The sequence below is a fragment of the Somniosus microcephalus genome, unplaced genomic scaffold (assembly GCF_052327205.1).
Source record: "Somniosus microcephalus isolate GS21.2 unplaced genomic scaffold, FLI_Smic_1.0 unresolved_chr1, whole genome shotgun sequence".
NCBI lineage: Eukaryota > Metazoa > Chordata > Chondrichthyes > Squaliformes > Somniosidae > Somniosus > Somniosus microcephalus.
The window spans coordinates 11,376,198-11,396,548 of NW_028225179.1; the positions used below are offsets into that span (position 1 = coordinate 11,376,198).

Sequence of the window (20,351 nt, forward strand, 5' to 3'; positions counted from 1 at the left end):
TTCACTGTAGATCAGTGTGAGGGGATGTGTTAATGAATTTCACTATAGATCAGTGTGAGGTGGTGTGTTAATGAATTTCACTATAGGTCAGTGTGAGGTGGTGTGTTTTGGTGGGAAGAATAAGGAGGCCACTCAGTACTTGGACAAGGGGGTGAAATTGGGTTGCTTTGTGCCTCCCGCGATATTCAACAGGAGGTTAGCGGCGGAGGTAGTCGGTAGCTTCCCGCAGCACGGCACCGCCGGCAATGATGTCATCGCCACGCGCAGCACCCCAGCTGCAACCTTGGGTTGCGGCCCCTGACCTATCGCTGGACGATATGTCCGACAGGGTCAGGGGTCGTTTCTGCAGCCGTGGCGACGCTACTTAAAGGGCAGGTGTTGGGCGGCAACTTTTTATTTTGGCCAACAGCCAGCACCTGCCCCCTTCCCCTTTCTTCTTCGGGGTGTTGGCCACGATCGCACAGCCCGGCGCTCCTCTTGATCTGACACCCCACACCCCGGTGGTCCAGCAGGGCCCCAGTGTGTGCAGTGCTAGGCCCCTCCCCTTTAATCAGGGAGGGAAGTCTGCTATGACATGGTGCTTTGTGCCGACGGGCATGGTGCTGTTACACGAAGCGTCGTGAAATTCACTGGTAGTGCCTCAAGAGGGAGGGGAGCGCTTCCAGTAGCACCCTGCCGCCTGCCTGGGGCGCTACCAGTGAATTTAATGCGCAGGGGCGCTAACTTTTTTGGGGCGCTAAAATTAGCCCCGGCACCACCGAATTTCTCCCTAAGAGTCTAAATGGGCTGGAGGAGCAGAGGGATCCAGGGATACAGATACACAAATCACTGAAAGTAGCAACACAGGTTAATAAGGCCATTTTTAAAAAAAAGCACTGGGGTACATTCCTAAAGGAGCCTTCTGTTCCATGCCTAGGAGCTCTGAACCATGGCAGAGAGCGGCTGGGACATGTTTCTCACACGCCTCGAGATTAACCCGCACGGCAACTTTGCTGTCAGTGAAGAGAGACAAGAAAGACCAAAGTGCTGTTTTCCCCTCTCAGTGTGGCCCTGAAGGACTGTGTCCAGGCTGGAGTTCTGTTCCCGCCGTACGATCCTCCCCCAGATTGTCCTTTGAGCTCCAGCCAGGTGATGCTAAACACTCAGGTGGGAAAGAAGAAAATCTACAATAATGTGTTTAAAACAAAGCTCGTTTATTTGACATCTATCCAGAATATTAAACTCCAGCCCAGTTATAGGGGTTATTAACATCAGCAGAAACAAACCCCAACAGTCAGAATGAACATGGTTCAGTCCTGAATGTGATTAACAGCAGCAACAACAGCAGAAGCCAACCACTGCAGTCACTTGTGAACTCGCTGGTGTGTCAGCAGGTTGGATGACTGAGTGAATCCCTTCCCACACACGGAGCAGGAGAACGGCCTCTCCCCAGTGTGAACTCGCTGGTGTATCAGCAGTTTGGATGTCAGAGTGAATCCCTTCCCTCGCACGGAGCAGGTGAACGGCCTCTCCCCAGTGTGAACTCGCTGGTGATTCAGCAGGTTGGATGACTCAGTGAATCCCTTCCCACAAACGGAGCAGGTGAACGGCCTCTCCCCAGTGTGAGTGCGCTGGTGTACAGTGAGCTCAGATGATCGCCTGAACCCAGTCCCGCAGTGAGAGCACCTGAACGGTCTCTCGTCAGTGTGAACTCGCTGGTGTGTCAGTACGTGGGATGACTGAGTGAATCCCTTCCCACACTCAGAGCAGGTGAACTGCCTCTCCCCAGTGTGAACTCGCTGGTGTTTCAGTAGGTTGGATGAATGAGTGCATCCCTTCCCACACTCAGAGCAGGTGAACGGCTTCTCCCCAGTGTGAACTCGCTGGTGTTTCAGTAGGTTGGATGAATGAGTGCATCCCTTCCCACACTCAGAGCAGGTGAACGGCCTCTCCCCAGTGTGAACTCGCTGGTGATTCAGCAGGGTGGATGACTGAGTGAATCCCTTCCCACACTCAGAGCAGGTGAACGGCCTCTCCCCAGTGTGAACTCGCTGGTGATTCTGCAGGTTGGATGACTTAGTAAATCCCGTCCCACACTCAGAGCAAGTGAACGGCCTCTCCCCAGTGTGAACTCGCTGGTGATTCAGCAGGTTGGATGACTTAGTGAATCCCTTCCCACACTCAGAGCAGGTGAACGGTCTCTCTCCAGTGTGAACTCGCTGGTGTTTCAGCAGGTTGGATGAATTAGTGAATCCCTTCCCACACTCAGAGCAGGTGAACGGTCTCTCTCCAGTGTGAACTCGCTGGTGATTCAGCAGGTTGGATGAATTAGTGAATCCCTTCCAACACTCAGAGCAGGTGAACCGCCTCTCCCCAGTATGAATTCGCTGGTGTGTCTGAAGGTCAGATGACCGAGTGAATCCCTTCCCACACTCAGAGCAGGTGAATGGCCTCTCCCCAGTGTGAACTCGCTGGTGTGTCAGTAGGTGGGATGAATTAGTGAATCCCTTCCCACACTCAGAGCAGGTGAACAGTCTCTCCCCGGTGTGAATGCGCTTGTGTCTCGATAGGCCAGAGGATCGGCTGAAGCCTCGTCCACACACAGAACACGTGTACGGTTTCTCCCCGCTGTGAACGGTGCTTTTTGCTTCCATGTTCAGAGGCCGATGATATTCAGATCCGATGAGTCGAGTGACTCTGTCAGATCTTGAAGTGATGTTTGGTTTGAGCTTACCGTCTGTAAATCCTCCCCTTCCAGTGCCCTGTAAAATTAATATAAAACAGGGAGCGTGAGAGACAACCCACAAGAAAAGAAAGGCAGGTTGTGAAATTGAGCTCAATGAATCTGGTCAATTGTGGGGCCGGCTCTAGAAAAAAGTGACCATGAAAGCTGCCGGATTGTCATAAATACCCAACTGGCTCACTAATGTCCTTCAGGGAAGGGAATCCGCCACCTGGTCTGGCCCTACACAAGACTCTGGCCTCTATGGGAGGAGAGAGAGAGGTGGGAGGGGGCGAAGGAAAGGAACTTTATACATCTGCAACTCGACCAGAACTTTGATAGAACCTCCAAAACCCACAACCTCCACCACCTAGAAGGAAAAGGGCAGCTGTTGTATGGGAGCACCATCACATCCAAGTTCCCCTCCAAGTCACACGTCATCCTGACTCAGATATATTCATCGTTGCTGGGTCATAATCCTGGAACTCCTTACCGAACAACATTGTGGGAATACCTTCACCACACGGACTGCAGGAGTTCAAGAAGGTGACTCACCACACCTTTCTCAACGGGAAACTGGGGATTGGCAATATTTGCTGCTCTTGCGAGCTACGCCCACATCCCAAGAATGAATTAAAACAAATCTGTAGATGTAAACTGGATTAAAAGCCTGTACAGAAATACTTGTTCCTAAAACAGTACTCCTTTACATTGTACGGACAGTGTCTGATTAACAACCTAATCTCCCCTAGAATCCACCTCCCTTGACAGTCTCACATTGGAAATTGTTGGGTCCTCCTGGGCTCAGAAGTACTGGGGGTTAAACCCAGCAGCTTCTCCTCCATCTCCACTCCAGCTCAAACTGAAACATACAAACATAGAAACATAGAAGATAGGAGCAGGAGTAGGCCATTCGGCCCCTCTAGCCTGCTCCGCTATTCAATGCGATCATGGCTGATCATCAAAATTCAGTACCCGGTCCCTGCTTTCTCCCCATACCCCTTGATCCCTTTAGTCTTAAGAAATATATCCAACTCCTTCTTGAATATATTTAATGTATTGGCCGCTACTGCCTTCTGTGGTAGAGAATTCCACAGGTTCACCACTCTCTGGGTGAAGAAATTCCTCCTCATCTCTGTCCTAAATGGCTTACCCCATATCCTTAGACTGTGACCCCTGGTTCTGGATTCCCCCGACCTTCGGGAACATCCTTCCTGCATCTAGTCTGTCCAGTCCTGTCAGAATTTTATAAGTTTCAATGAGATCCCCTCTCATTCTTCTAAACTCCAGTGAGTACAAGCCCAATCGTCCCAATCTCTCATACGTCATTCCTGCCATCCCAGGTATCAGCCTGGTGAATCTTCGTTGAACTCTTTCCACGGCAAGAACATCCTTCCTCAGATAAAGCGACCAAAACTGCACACAATACTCAAGATGTGGTCTCACCAAGGCCCTGTACAACTGCAGCAAGACATCCTTGTTTCTGTACTCAAACCCTCCCGCTACGAAGGCCAACATACCATTTGCCTTCTTAACCGCCTGCTGCACCTGCATGCTTACCTTCAGCGACTGGTGCACAAGGACACCCAGGTCTCATTGCACTTCCCCTTCTCCCAATCTATTGCCATTCAGATAATAATCTGCCTTCCTGTGTTTGCCACCAAAGTGGATAACCTCGCATTTATCCACATTATACTGCATCTGCCATGCTTCTGCCAAATCACCCAACCTGTCCAAATCATACTGGAGTTTTTCAGCATCCTCCTCACAGCACACACGCCCACCCTGCTTTGTGTCGTCTGCAAACTTGGAGATGTTACATCTAGTTCCCTCGTCTAGATCATTTATATATATTGTGAATAGCTGGGGTCCTAGGACCAATCCCAGCGGTGCCCCACTAGTCACTGCCTGCCACTCGGAAAAAGACCTGTTTATTCCAACTCTTTGCTTCCTGTCTGCCAACCAGTTCTCTATTAAAGTCAGTACCTTGCCCCCAATCCCATGTGCCTTAACTTTACACGCTAATCTCTTATACGGTACCTTATCGAAAGCGTTCTGAAAGTCCAAATATACCACATCCACTGGTTCTCCCTTATCTATTCTACCAGTTACATCCTCAAAAAATTCCAGTAGATTAGTCAAGCATGATTTACCTTTTGTAAATCCATGTTGACTTTGTCCGATCCTGTCACTGTTTTCCAAGTGCTCTGCTATTACATCTTTTATAATGGACTCTAGCATTTTCCCCACTACCGATATAATTCCCCATTTTCACTCTACCACCTTTTTTGAATAGTGGGGTAATATTAGCTACCCTCCAATCCATTGGAACTGTTCCAGAGTCTATCGAATTTTGGAAGATGACCAGCAATGCATCTACTATTTCCAGGGCTACTTCCTTAAGTACCCTAGGATGTCGATTATCAGGCCCTGGGGATTTATCGGCCTTCAATCCCGTCAATTTCCCTAACACCATTTCCCTACAAATACTGATTTCTTTCCGTTCCTCCCTCTCATTAGACCCTATGTTCCCCGACATCTCTGGGAGGTTATTTGTGTCCTCCTTTGTGAAGACAGACCAAAGTATGTATTTAATTGGCCTGCCATTTCTTTGTTCCCCATTATAAATTCCCCTGATTCTGACTGCAAGGGACCTATGCTTGACTTCACCAATCTTTTTCTCTTCACATATCTACAGTTAGTTTTTATGTTCCCTGAAAGCTTACTCTCATACTCTATTTTCCCCCTCTTAATTAATCCCTTTGTCCTCCTTTGCTGAATCCTCAAATGCTCCCAATCCTCAGGTTTACTACTTTTTCTGGCCAATTTATATGTCCTCTCCTTGGATCTTATGCTATCCCTAATTTCCCTTGTTAGCCACAGTTGAGTCACCTTTATGGTTTTATATTTATGCCAAACAGGGATGAACAAATTCTGTAGTTCATCCATGCGATCTTTGAATGTTTGCATAGCCTGTCCACCGTCAACCCTTTGAGTAACATTCCCCAATCAATCCTACCCAACTCGCGCCTCATACCATCGTAGTTTCTGTTATTTAAATTCAGCACCCTAATCTCTGAGTCAACTACTTCACTCTCCATCTTAATGAAGAATTCAATCATATTATGATCGCTCTGACCCAAGGGGCCAAGCACAACAAGATTGCTAATTAATCCTTTCTCATTACATAATACCCAGTCTAAGTTGGCCTGATCTCTAGTTGGTTCCTCGACATATTGGTCCTGGAAACCATCCCGTATACACTCCAGGAATTCCTCATCCACAGTATGGTTACTAATTTGGTTAGCCCAATCTACATGTAGATTAAAGTCACCCATGATAACTGCTGTGCCCTTATTGCACGTGTCTCTAATTTCCCATTTAATGTCATCCCCAACCTCCGCATTACTGTTTGGCAGTCTGTATAACACTCCCACTAATGTTTTCTGCCACTTGGTATTTCTTAGCTCTACCCATACAGATTCCATATCATCAGAGCTAATATCCTTCCTCTCAATTGTGTTAATCTCCTCTTTAAAAAGCAATGCTACCCCACCTCCTTTTTGCCTATCTTTCCTGAATATTGAATACCCCTGGATGTTGAGTTCCCAGCCTTGGTCACCCTGGAGCCATGTTTCCGGAATCCCAATCACGTCATATCCGTTTACCTCTATTTGCGCAACTAATTCATCCACCTTATTACGAATGCTCTTCGCATTAAGACACAAAGCCTTCAGGCTTGTTTTTTTAACACTCTTACACCTTTTAGAATTATTATTTACTGTGGCTATGTTTGATTTAAACCCATGATTTCTCTGACTGCCACCTTTGTTTTTCTCCTTCCTGTCTTTTGCTTCTATCCTTGTTTCCCTTTCCTCTGTCTCCCTGCTCAGGTTCCCAACCCCCTGCCATTTTAGTTTAAACCCTCCCCCAGAGCACTAGCAAACACTCCCCCTAGGACATCGGTCCCGGTCCTGCCCAGGTGCAAACCGTCAGGTTTGTACCAGCCCCACCTCCCCCAGAACCGGTTCCAATGTCCCAGGAATTTGAATCCCTCCCCCTTGCACCATTCCTCTAGCCACGTAGTCATCTGAAATATTCTTCTATTTCTACTCTGACTAGCACATGGCACTGGTAGCAATCCTGAGATTACTACCTTGGAGGACCTATTTTTTAATTTACCTCCTAACCCCCTATATTCTGCTTTTAGGACCTCATCCCGTTGTTATACCTATATCGTTGGTACCTATATGCACCACGACAATTGGCTGTTCACCCTCCCCTTCCAAAATGTTCTGCAGCCGCTCTGAGACATCCTTGACCCTTGCACCAGGAAGGCAACATACCATCCTAGAGTCACGTTTGCGGCCACAGAAACGCCTATCTATTCCCCTTACAATAGAATCCCTTATTACTATAGCTCTCCCACTCTTTTTCCTCCCGTCCTGTGCAGCAGAACCACCCACGGTGCCAGGAAGTTGGCTGCTGCTGCCTTCCCCTGATAAGCCATCCTCCCCAACAATATCCAAAGCGGTATATCTGTTTGAGAGGGGGATGGTCACAGGGGACCCCTGCACTACCTGCCTGCGCCTACTACTCTGCCTGGTGGTCAACCATTCTCTTCCTGCCTGTGCAGCCTTTACTTGCGGTGTGACCAACTCCCTAAACGTGCTATCCACGATGTCCTCAGCATTGCAAATGCTCCAGTATGTATCCACTCGCAGCTCCAGCGCCGCAATGCGCTCTGTCAGTAGCTGCAGCTGGATACACTTCCCGCACACATGGTTATCAGGGACACAGGAAGTGTCACAAGAATTACAGACACCCTATAAACTCCGCTGCCTCGCTCTTTATATCACCGCCGCCGCTCCTGACAGGTCTACTGCTGTGGGGCTTACCTGCTCCACCACCTCGCTTTATATCACCGCCGCCGCTCCTCACAGGTCCACCGCCACTGTGGGGCCTACCTGCGCCTCGGATAATAGATACATAGAAGATAGGAGCAGGAGTTGGCCATTCGGCCCCTCGAGTACCTGAAGGAAAGAAATTTGCAGGATTACGGGGAAAGGGCGGGGAGTGGGACTAGCTGAAGTGGTCTTGCAGAGAGCCGGCACGGGCTCGACGGGCTGAATGGCCTCCTTCTGTGCTGTAACCATTCTATGTTTCTTCAAAATATTAGAAAGTTTGTTCCACAGAAGCACGGGGTTTACCTGCTTTTATTGATGAAATTAAAAAGTCTCTATTAAAACCTGAGCCAGTGTGTTGTGAGACAAAGAGCCTTGTGTCCAATGCGGGGAATAAAGGCCCACAGCATCCCCTGGCCCCGGGCCCTGAACAAGGGACTGGAGAAACTCGCTGCCCTGCGGATCAGACAATCAGCCGGCGCTAGTCCCGCCCCTCGGGCTCCCCGATTGGTTGGCGGACCCGCCGCCGGCTCGCTCCTCCAGCCCCGCCCACTGGGTGCCGCTGGCCCCGCCCCTCGGGCTCCCCGATTGGTTGGAGGACCCGCCGCCCGCTCGCTCCTCCAGTCCCGCCCACTGGGTGCCGCCAGTCCCGCCCCTCGGGCTCCCGGATTGATTGGAGGACCCGCCGCCGGCTCGCTCCTCCAGCCCCGCCCCGCTCGCTCCCTATTGGTGGGAAGCTGCCGTCAATCAGGCCGCGGGCCCGGGTGACGTGTCCCCGAGGAAATCACGTGCACCGTCCAAGTTCCGCCGCTCGGTCCGGGGCCTCGCGGACTCTGAGGTTTTTTCTATTTCTCTCGATTCTCTCCCGATCCACCCCGCGCCATTCTCCACCCAATCGGAGCGGAGAAAACTCACTTCGTGTCACCGATCGCGACTCTGGAACCGACACCAAGGCCTTTCCCCGGAAGGGCCCCGCGCCGACTCCGTCCGGCAGGATCCAAGTGCGCAGGCGCAGCTCCGAGTGGGGGAGGGGTGTTGGTCTCCTCTGGGCATGCGCGGTCATTACCCTTGGTGACCGGGAGGGGTCGCTGTGCCGGACTCGGCCCAAACCGCCGCTCCCTGTGCGCATGCGCGGGCTCTCTGCTGTCAATCAACCAACCGCCAGACGAGGCCGCTGGTGAGACCAGTGAAGAAAGAAAGACTTGCATTTATATAACGCCTTTCACCACCACCGGTCGTCCCAAAGTACTTTACAGCCAATGAAGTACTTTTGCAGTGTAGTCACTGTTGTAATGTAGGAAATGCGGCAGTCAGTTAACGCACAGCAAGCTCCCACAAACAGCAATGTGATAATGACCAGATAATCTATCATTTTTTATGTTGATTGAGGGATAAACATTGGCTCGGACACTGGGGATAATTCCCCTGCTCTTTCCCACATTACAACAGTGACTACTTCATTGTAGTACTTCATTGGCTGTAAAGCACTTTAGGATATCTGGTGGCACTATATAAATGCAAGTCTTTCTTTCCTGAAATAATGCCACAGGATCTTTTACATCCACCTGAGAGAGCAAACAGGGCCTCAATTTAACATCTCATCCGAAAGACGGCACCTCCGACAGTGCCGCACTCCCTCAGCACTGCACTGGAGTGTCAGCCTGGATTTTTGTGCTCAAGTCTCTGGAGTGGGACTATGAACCCACAACTTTCTGACTCAGAGGCAAGAGTGCTACCCACTGAGCCACTGGCTGACACTAAGGAGCAAGCAGTTCTGACAAATGGTCATCGACCTGAAACGTTAACTCTGTTTCTCTCTTCACAGATGCTGCCTGACCTGCTGAGTATTTCCAGCATTTTCTGTTTTTATTAAAGAAACGAGGGAGTGATTGCTGACGGGAAGAATGTTGGGTTGTCCTGTGCATACGCACCTCCCTGGCGGCTGAGGCGAAACACCGACTCGCCTCCACCTGAGCCGCGCACGCGTACCAGATGTTGCGGCTCCGCATGCACGCCCGATGTTCCAACCGCGGGGTTTTGTGTGCTGAGCATGCGTGTTGCAGACCGATCGGGACGAGCGATTGTAGAGCAGGAAGGAGAACGGGGGGGCCATGAGCACATGCACGGGACTCAGAGTCAACAGAGTGCTTTCTGCAGAGCCGGGGACTTGTGGGTATTACAGCCGCCATTACTGCTGATTCTTTCAACCAACCTGTGCAGCAGCTGGGGCCTGAAAATCAGCTTCACTGCCCCTAGGTTTGGAAAGGGGAAAATTAAACAACAGTTTGCCTCTGATCCTTTTCTGATCTCAATTTACAGGGTTATAGAAGTGGAGCAGTTACAGGCGGGAAGCTCAGACCAAACATCACGTCAAGATCTGACAGAGTCGCTGGATTCATCAGGACCTGAATATCATCGGCCATTGCACATGGAAGGAGAGAGCAGCGATCGCAGCGATGACAAACCGCACATGTGTTCAGTGTGTGGACGCGGATTCAGCCGATCGCCTGACCTGGTGAGACACGTGCACCGTCACACCGGGGAGAAACCGGGTAAAGGTGGGGACAGCGGAAAGGAATTCAGTTCCCCGTCTGCATTGGAAGTTCAACGGCGCAGTCACACCAGGGACAGTCTGTTCACCTGCTCCGTGTGTGGAAACGGATTTGTTTGTTCATCCCACCTGCAAACACACCAGGGAGTTCACACTGATGAGAGACCATTTCAGTGTCCTGACTGTGGGAAGAGCTTTAAAAGCCCCGGGGAACTAAAGCTACACCAACTTGTCCACACTGATGAGAGACCATTTCAATGTTCTGACTGTGGGAGGAGCTTTAAAAGTGCTCAGTATCTGAAGGGACACCAGCTTGTTCACACTGATGAGAGACCATTTCAATGTTCTGACTGTGGGAAGAGCTTTAAAAGCCCCAGGGAACTAAAGCTACACCAACTTGTTCACACTGACGAGAGACCCTTTAAATGTTCTGACTGTGGGAAGAGCTTTAAAAGCCCCCGGGAGCTGAAGGGACACTGGCTCCTACACACTGGGGAGAGGCCGTTCACCTGCTCTGTGTGTGGGAAGGAATTCGCTCGGTCCTCCAACCTGCTGACACATCAGCGAGTTCACACTGGGGAGAGGCCATTCACCTGCTCCGTGTGTGGGAAGGGATTCACTCAGTCATCCAACCTGCTGGTACACCAGCGACTTCACACTGACGAGAGACCCTTTAAATGTTCTGACTGTGGGAAGAGCTTTAAAAGCTCCAGGGAGCTGAAGGGACACCAGCGAGTTCACACTGGGGAGAGACTCTTGCAATGTTCTGAGTGTGGGAATAGTTTTAAAAGCTCCGGGGAGCTCAAGCAACACCAACACCTACACACTGGGGAGAGGCTGTTCACCTGCTCCGTGTGTGGGAAGGGATTCACTCGGTCATCCCACCTGCTGGTACATCAGCGAGTTCACACTGGGGAGAGACCGTTCACCTGCTCCGTGTGTGGGAAGGGATTCACTCAGTCATCCTACCTGCTGGTACATCAGCGAGTTCACACTGGGGAGAGACCGTTCACCTGCTCCATGTGTGGGAAGGGATTCACTCAGTCATCCAACCTGCTGACACACCAGCGACTTCACACTGATCATAGAATCTAACAGCACAGAAGGAGGTTGTAATGTCCGTGTGTAATTGAGACACGGACTGCAGAAGTTGGTTATAACAGGTGTTTACTGAATGGAGACAAAACTGGAACTACTATGCAAAGTTACTACACAGGCTTATATACAGGGGTGGTCACTACTGGTACTGCAGTATACAGGGGCTGCAGAATATAGTTCCTTCTTCAGGGTACATACACTACAATTCCTCCCCTTTTAGCTAAACAGTACATAACATTCGATTAATAATTAAATAACATATTTACAATTACAGTTGCTATATACATTAGCTGAAGTTAATCAATTATAAATTCAGTCTTTGAGGAGGCTTCCTGATTCTGTCCGGATAACGCCTCTTTGAGGTATCAGGTTCTTCTGGCAAAGTTGATTCGGGAGCAACGTCGTCGTTTGGTTCGTCTGCTTCCAATATCACCGATTCTGAGGTAGATGCAATTGGTACTTCGGTTTCATCACCAGGTGTATAGGATCGTGGTGTAGATTTGACGTTTTCCAGTGACTCTAGAATCTGGTCAGCATGGCGTCTTACAATGCTCTCTCCAACGTCCACGGTATACATTAGAGGTCCTTGCCGTGTGCAGGTCGTTCCTGGCTGCCATTTCTCTGTGCGGTAGTCCCGGGCCAAAACTGGTTGACCTATCTTGAAACTCCTGGTTGGCCTTTCATTCATATTCTGAAACTGCCTGTTCTCCACATCTCTTCTGATGTTTGGCTTAACCAAATCCAAGCGGCATCTTAGTCTAGTGAGCACCTGCTCTAGGTTGGCAAGGTGTTCACTGTCATTTTCACTTGTCACTAGGATGTCGTCCAAGTAACACTGAGTCCCCGGAATCCCTTGCAGGACTTGCTCCATCGCTCTTTGCCATATACCTGGAGCTGATGCTACTCCGAATACCAGTCGATTATACTGGTAAAGACCTTTGTGAGTGTTTATCGTGAGATATTTCCTAGAGGATTCTTCAACCTCCATCTGCAAATATGCTTGTGCTAGGTCAATTTTTGTAAAACGCTTCCCTCCAGATAGTGAGGCGAAAATATCTTCTATCCTCAGAAGAGGATACTGTACTGTGTGAAGGACTGGGTTCACAGTCATCTTGAAGTCCCCACAGATGCGAACCTTCCTTGGCTCCTCAGACTTATTGTTTAACGTTTCCTTTATGACAGGAACGATGGGTGTCACCCACTCGCTCCAGTCTACCTTAGATAACACGCCTGCATTCTCGAGATTCTCCAGCTCTGCCTTGATGGCTGGGCGAATTGCATACGGTACCGGTCTTGCTTTGAAAAACTTGGGAATTGCATTCTCTTCTATTTTTATCAAGACGGCTACGCCTTTAAGAGTTCCCAGTCCTTGTTGAAATACCTCTTTAGCGTTAGCTAAGATTTTTGACAATCGTCCAGGTGTGACGTCGTCATCCTTTTTACCAGCCACAGTCAGTGCCTGAATGGAGTGCCAGTCTAAACTTATTTTTCTGATCCATTCACGTCCCAATAACGGTGGTCCACCATCTTGCAGTATGTACAGATACAATTTCTGTATTTCCTTGCCGTTGTATTCGACAGGCACCCTTATTTTCCCTCTGGGGTATACTTTCTGCCCCGTATATGTCTTCAAGACAATGGATGTGTCTTTCAAGGGTATGTGTGAGAATAGCCGCTCGTAGTCTTGTCGATTCATGACGGTCAGGGCTGATCCTGTATCCAATTCCATTTTGACTTGGGACCCTGCTATCGTGAGGGTGACCCAAATGGTTCGGTGAACCTCTTTTGTGATTACGTTGTGTAGTTTGAGACAGCTTAGTCTCTTGTTCCCGGATTCACTATCGCTCTTCTGGTCTTCGGAACTACTGTCCGTCATCTTTTGTACTTTCCTGTACTGTTCCTTAGTAGTCTTTTTGTTGTCGTTAGTCTTCTTCCCGGACCTGCAAACTCGTGCAATGTGTCCCATCTTTCCGCATTGCCTGCGTGTTTTGTCCTTGGACCAGCAGTCCTTCTGGTCATGGGTTGTTCTGCTGCAGCGATAACATTTTTCAAATCCCCGTGTCATTTCATGGGTGCCGTATTCCTGTGGCGTTTGCTGTATTTCCGCAACTCCCCTTGCTGCTGCTTCGTACGATACTGCCACACTGAAAGCCTTATCTAGCGTCAGCTCTTTCTCTGCGAGTAACCTCTTCTGGGTTCCTTCACTCAGGAGTCCACAGACAAATTTGTCCCGTAGGGTATCTGCCAGTCCTGCTCCGAACTGGCAGTGCTTTGATAGCTTGCGTAGTTCCGTAAGGTAATCAGCATTGCTCTCATCTTTATGCTGATTTCTCTTGTGGAATTTAAATCTTTCTGCTATCAGCGGCGGTGTAGGATTTAGGGGCTAGATTTTCAGTATAGACAGTTTTGGGGCGCTAAGCTTAGCGCCCGCCCGAAGTTATCGCCCGCCCCAAAGTAGCGCCCCGTTGCCGGAAATTCAGTGGCTTCGCCCTAAGAGGTTGGTGGAGCGCTAAAAGAGGCGTTCCACTAGTATCTTTAGGCGCTAAGCCGGCGGTGGAGAGCGCAACACCCGAGCTCGGGCGCAGCGCACGGCAGACACTCTGGTGCCAGTGAGCTCTTAAAGGGGAAGGGTGCATGTGTTTTTTAGCAGCAGGAGGAGGAGGAGGAGGAGGAGGAGGAGGAGGAGGAATAATAATAATAATAATGTTGTGGTGGCCGGAGAGTGCCTTTTATACGAGTGCCCTTTAATTTGCGCTCCCCAGGGTGTGTTGCGTTCCATTTTACAAACGCTCTGGACGCCAGCCGCACAATGGGGCGGTCCAACTGAAGTTTGGATTCGGGGCGGCCAAAGGGCGTTGCACGAGAATGTGACGTCATTTCTGCGCGCGCATCCGGCCGGCCGCTAAACTTTGCGCCGGCGCTAACGGGCAACTTAATTTGGGGTGGGGCGCAAACTGCGCTGCGCCCAGGCGCTACACGCATAGCGCCCGAAAATCACTTCTCTTAAGGCGCTAACTGCTGGCGCAAGCAACTGAAAATCTAGCCCTAGGTGTTCCTGTAGGATATCAACAATTTCGTTAAAACTCTTCCCCATCGGTTTGACTGGAGTGATCAGGTTCTGCAATAGGCCGTACGTTCTTGCGCCCATTAAGTTTAGTAGTACCGATGCCTTTTTCTCATCGGCTACTTCATTTGCCTTGCAATATACTTCGACTCTTTCCACATACGTGGTGCAGTCTTCTATTGCATTATCAAAGGCAGTGATATTGCCAGTCTTCAGCATCTTGGAGATCTAAGATGGCGCCTCCCGCGCTTTGCCTTCTTCCCCAGTTGAACAAAATGGCACCTCCCGCGCTTTGCCTTCTTCCCCGCTGGATTAAGATGGCGCCTCCCGCACTTTCTGCCTTTTCCGCTGCTGCCAGCGCTGTTGCTGGCGTTTTTATGCCTTGATGGTGACGCCCTATGGTCTTCGCTCGCTTCCCCCCGCGCTGCTGCCAACGCCGCTCTCCGCGGTCCCCGTGGCAAACTGCAGCTCCTCGCGGCTTTCTGCGCTTCTAATTTCTTTTTCTTTTCTTTTATTTACTGTTCCCGTCGTCAGAGCAGACCCTATGGGACACTTCCCTCCCTCTTCTCGGGTCTGTACGCTGCCCGGCTTCGTAGCACCGGCTGCGCCCTGTGTGCTCCACCCTCTCTCTCTCTCCTCTTCCCGACAACGCTGCTCGGCCCCGTTGAAAAGCCACCCGATCGAGCTCCAGCCCGCCGCAGCCCAGGAAGGATCAGTGTACTACCTGCCACCAGCCCAATTAGCTGGAACACCACAGACTGGATAACCAAGCCCCGCTTTCGACAGCCTCTCCTGCAAATCTTTTAATTCGATGAATCAGAGGGCGGTTGCCCACGGTCGACGCCCGTTTCTTCTGTTTGTTTTTTTCTTTTTGGATTTCTTCTGGCCTCGACCTCCAATAACTTTGCTTCAGGGATGGATCCCCGTGAGGTGGTGCAGAACTGTAGGTAAGTTCGGATCTGTTCGTCACCAATGTAATGTCCGTGTGTAATTGAGACACGGACTGCAGAAGTTGGTTATAACAGGTGTTTACTGAATGGAGACAAAACTGGAACTACGTGGTTAGCACTGTTGCCTCACAGCGCCAGGGACCCGGGTTCGAATCCAGCCTTGGGTGACTGTCTGTGTGGAGTTTGCACATTCTCCCCGTGTTTGTGTGGGTTTTCTCCGGGTGCTCCGGTTTCCTCCCAAAGTCCAAAGATGTGCGGCATAGGTTGATTCGCTATGATAAATTGACCCTTAGTGTTAGGGGGATTAAATACGTGGGGTTACGGGGATAGGGTGGGATATGTGTTGGTGTAGGGGTTATGGGGAATCGGGTGGGATATGTGTCGTTGCAGGCTCGATGGGCCGAAATGGCCTCTATCTGCACTGTGGGGTTTCTGTGATTCTGTGATACTATGCAAAGTTACTACACAGGCTTATATACAGGGGTGGTCACTACTGGTACTGCAGTATACAGGGGCTGCAGAATATAGTTCCTGCTTCAGGGTACATACACTACAGAGGTGATTCGGCCCATCGTGTCTGTGCTGGCTCTTTGAAAGAGCTGTCCAATTTAGTCCCAAACCTCAGCTTTATCCCCAGAACCCTGCAAACTAGTCCTCTTCAAGGACTCGTCCAATTACTGTTTGAAAGTTCCTGTGGAACCTGATTCCAGCATCCTTTCAGATTGTGCGTTCCAGATCTGAACAATCCTCTGTATGAAAACAATTCTCCTCATTTCACCTCTAGTTCTTTTAGTAACTATTTTAAATCTGTGACCTTTGCTTACCGACCCACTTGCCAGAGTGAACAGTTTCTCTCTACTTGCTCGATCAAAACCCCTCATCATTTTGAACATCTCTATTAGGTCTCCTCTTAACCTTTTCTGCTCTAAGGGGAACAATCCCAGCTTCTCCAGTCTCTCCACATAACTGAAGTCCCTCATCCCTGGTACCATCCTGGTCAACCTCCTCTGCACCCTCTCCAAGGCCTTGACATCCTTCCTAAAGTGTGGTGCCCAGAACTGTACAGAAGACTCCAGCTGAGGCCAAAATCCTGCAGCTGTACAAAACCCTGGTTAGACCACACCTGGAGCACTGTGAGCAGTTCTGGGCACCACACCTTAGGAAGGATATATTGGCCTTGGAAGGAGTGCAGCGTAGGTTTACCAGAATGATACCTGGACTTCAAGGGTTAAGTTACGAGGAGGGATTACACAAATTAGGGTTGTATTCCCTAGAATTTAGAAAGGTATTAAGGGATATGGGCCAAAGACGGGTGTATGGATTAGGTCGCAGATCAGCCATGATCTCATTGAATGGCGGAACAGGCTCGAGGGGCTGAATGGCCTCCTCCTGTCCTATGTTCCTAACTAGTGATTTGTAAAGGTTTAGTGTAACTTCCTTGTTTTTGTATTCAATGGCACTATTTACAAAGCCAAGTATCCCATACGCTTTCTGAACCGCCTCACCAACTTGCCGTGGCACTTTCAAAGACTTGTGAATATGAACCCCCAGGTCCCTCTGCTCTTGCACCCCCTCAAAATAGTCCCATTTAGATTATACGGCCTCTCCCTGTTGTTTCTCCCAAAGTGCATCACTTCACACTTATCCTCATTTAATTTCATCTGCCTTGTGTCTGCTCATTTCACAGTCTGTCTCTGTCCTTCTGAAGTCTGCTACTACTACACTCACAAAACTTGGCAACGTAGTAAATAGTATCATCCGTAAACTTTGAAATTGTTCACCTATACCCAAGTCCAGGTCAGTTATATATAACAAGAAAAGCAATGGTCCTAATTCCGACCCCTGGGGGAGCCCACTGCATACTTCCCTCCAGTCAGAAAAACATCCCTCAGCACTGCTCACTGCCTCCTCTCCCTTAGCCAATTATATACCCAAATTACCATCAGCCCTTTAATTCCCTCTGCTTCTATTTTCAGAGTAAGTCTCTTATGTGGTATTTTATCAAATGCCTTTTGAAAGTCCATATATACAACATCTGCTGCACTACCTTCATCAACCCTCTGTCACTTCATCAGAGAACTCAATCAGGTTAATCACACATGATTTACCTTTAACAAATCCACACTGGCTGCCCCTTATTAATCCATGCTTCTCCAAGTGAGAATTAATTTTGTCCTTGACAATGGTCTCTAGTCATTCACCCACCACTGTAGGGGTCACAAAATCCCCTCAACCCCCGAAGATCGGGAAATATTAATCCACATTGTGGACGAAGACTTGTGTGATTTAAATTGTCTCTGGGTTGGACAATGTTTTAAAACATATCCAGAACCGCAAAAGGCTGCGTTAAAAAGCTCGTAAGCTAGGCAGCACTTGGACACTGGAATCAAAGAACTTTGTGAAAATCGCACACTTTAAGATTGTACATTTTATTATAAGATGTACTCTTGAGTTTTGGACTGTTTAAATTGCCCAGGGCATAAAAATGGCTGAACAGACCTCATGGAAACAGAATTTTAAAAGGCAGCAGAAAAGGACAGACAGGCTGTTAGCATATGAAAAGCTCAGCGCTGCCCTGTAGTAAGTTTGAATGGAGCCCGAGCTGTCAGTCACCCTGTGGTATTGGGCGGGTCCGGTATCCTACAAGCTGCTTGTTTACACTGGGGAGTAGCCCGTTTGAATCAGCCAATCATCGGACGGCAAGCACAATGGGTTGTTAACACACATCCATTCACTGAAATTGACTCTACTACGTGATGTCTCCATGTATGAATGGAGGAAGTTAAAAGCCCTTCTCTTGTGTATTCGGACTTTTCGGCGCGAAATTGCGCACGGACCTTTTCGGCGCGAAAACAGCAGGGACTCCCAGGGTATAAAGATTAAGCCCAGGAAGTCCTCTGCCCCCTTTTTTGTCTCTTTTACTCTTTGGACTGCAGGTGAGCAAGGCTTCTGACCCACTAGCAAGACAATCTGGTGAGAAGTAAAGGGGTGGTAATTTAAGGGAAATGTTGCTAAGATTGTACGGTTAACATTGTAGCCATTTATCCCTCGTTTTTGCCGTCTGCCTTCCCCGTTAAGCAATTTTACCGTGATTACTTTGATCGTGTGGTGTAGTTTCTTTAGTTTTAATAAAATTTGACTTTCTTGCATCCAGACCATTTGTCCGTTTTTAATATATCATTAATTATAAGTTCCTCCAGTCAGAACTGGAGGGGGGGTTTTTAGCGATTCGAAACTGCTGATTGAAATTGGTCACAGTGCAGTGGCAAAGGCTGCCTGACCAGGTAAATTACCATAAACCAGGTAAAGGATGCCCACCTACAAATTGGCGACCGCAGCAGGACTGGAGGCAGTTTTTGATATGATAAGTGGTCTGGATCTGGAGAAAGCATCAGCTCTTGCTTTTCTTGCTTTCAGTCTGTGGGTAGCCCTGCAGAAGTTAGCGGCAGCATGTAAGCTGACCTATTATAGTATAGGTGGCTGGGTTAAGAAGGGTGAGATGAGGGTGCGGGCGGAGGCTACAGAGGCCAAGAATCGGGAGTCAGAGTTTGGAAAATGCCAGGCGGAGGTAGAACGCCTCATAAGAGAGGTGAATGAGGCCAGAGATAGTGGGATGAGGGTGTGGGAAGAAAATGCACACCTCACACTAGAGGTCACAAAATGCCAGGCAGAGATAGAGCGCCTTGTGCAGGAAGTCCCAGAGGCTAGGGACAGTGAGATGAGGCTACAGGAGGAAAATGCACATCTCAACCAAGAAGCCAGCGAGGGCAAAAGCCACACGAGGCACAAGATAAGAGTTCCTAAAGTGCCAAATTACAGAAGCAAAGAGTAACGAGATGAGACTGCGGGAAGAGAATGCCCGCCTCACCTCAGAAGTAACAGAGCAGGAAGAAAAGGTTAGGGAGGTAAAGGCAGCTTATAGGCTGGCCTGCGACCAAAGATTTAGTGGAGCAGATCATACCCCATGTAACAGAAAGATAGAGAGTTTGGGTATGGAGTTATTAAGGACTAAAAGGATGGTATGTCTCATAAGTCCGAAGGGAAGTCCGTCGGACAGTACCAGCAGCCCAAATCAAACCGCCCCACAGGCAGCACCCAGAACAGAGCTGGCTAGGGAATTAGAGATCCCAAGACCGCAGCCCACAGCTCCGAGTTTTGAGGAGATCTGGCAGCAAGAAGGGGTGGACAATGGGGTGGTAGGAGAATGCCAGCAAGTCCCACTAGGCAGGCGGGGACCAGGATCAGTGTACCCCCTCCGACAATGGAGGTACGGTCCGCCCGTGAACGATAATGACCCAGGGGCTGTTCAGCATACCTATCTGGTACCCTATGATACCCAACAGCTCAGAGGCCTGGTGAAACATATTCCCCTGCTCTCTGGAAAGGGAGACCCCTCAGTGCACTTCCAAGAGATAGAACAGTCAGCCTGTGTTAATGGCTGTGATGACGAAGAGAAAGCCAAAATGTTGCTTTTCTCTGTAGATAGTAAGCTCTATCAGACCCTTTCAGATGAGGCTAAGAGAGGGCAGAAGGGTTTTGAGGACCTAAAGGAGGAAACACTGGAAGCCATGGGCGCAAACAACGGCAGTCCGTTCGATCGCATAGGGAAAACTCTGCAGAACGAAGGGGAAACCCCACAGGCATTTGCAGACAGGCTGTGGCCAGTCTACAACAGCGCGTGTACAGGGGGACAAGATAGGGCACACCTGAAACAGCGGCAGTGGACCCAATGGCTTCATTGCCTGGTGTCCAATTGCCTGCCCCAGATAAAAGCAAAGGCTGATACTTGGTTTGACCACCGAGACCCCCTAGCAACCAAAGAGACTGTAATCCGGCAGCTCATGGTAGCATATAGGAACGGTAGGAATAGTGGGACCCCCCAGCAAAAGGGTAAGGTCCACGAGGTTAAACCTGGGGCTCAATACAAGAAAGAGTGGCGCCAGGAGGGGAGCAGTCCCTCCCAGAACAAGGTCACTTGTTACAGGTGCGGGGAGGATGGCCACTGGCGCAGGGATTGTGAAAAGCCTGGGAGAGATGATAAAGCCAGGACCCCCGAGGCCCAACTCAGAAGGCAGAGACAGAA

General features: G+C 49.5%; 1 protein-coding gene across 1 annotated transcript in view; it reads right to left on the reverse strand.

Moving 5' to 3' along the window:
• Positions 1-1,180: 1,180 nt before the first annotated feature.
• LOC147093435 (uncharacterized) overlaps positions 1,181-20,351 on the reverse strand; it is a 104,029-nt gene continuing 84,858 nt past the window's right edge. The window contains exon 4 of the mRNA XM_085974211.1: positions 1,181-2,738. Coding sequence (XP_085830337.1) covers positions 1,344-2,738 — 1,395 coding nt within the window. The 3' untranslated portion in view covers positions 1,181-1,343. The remainder of the gene's footprint in view (positions 2,739-20,351) is intronic.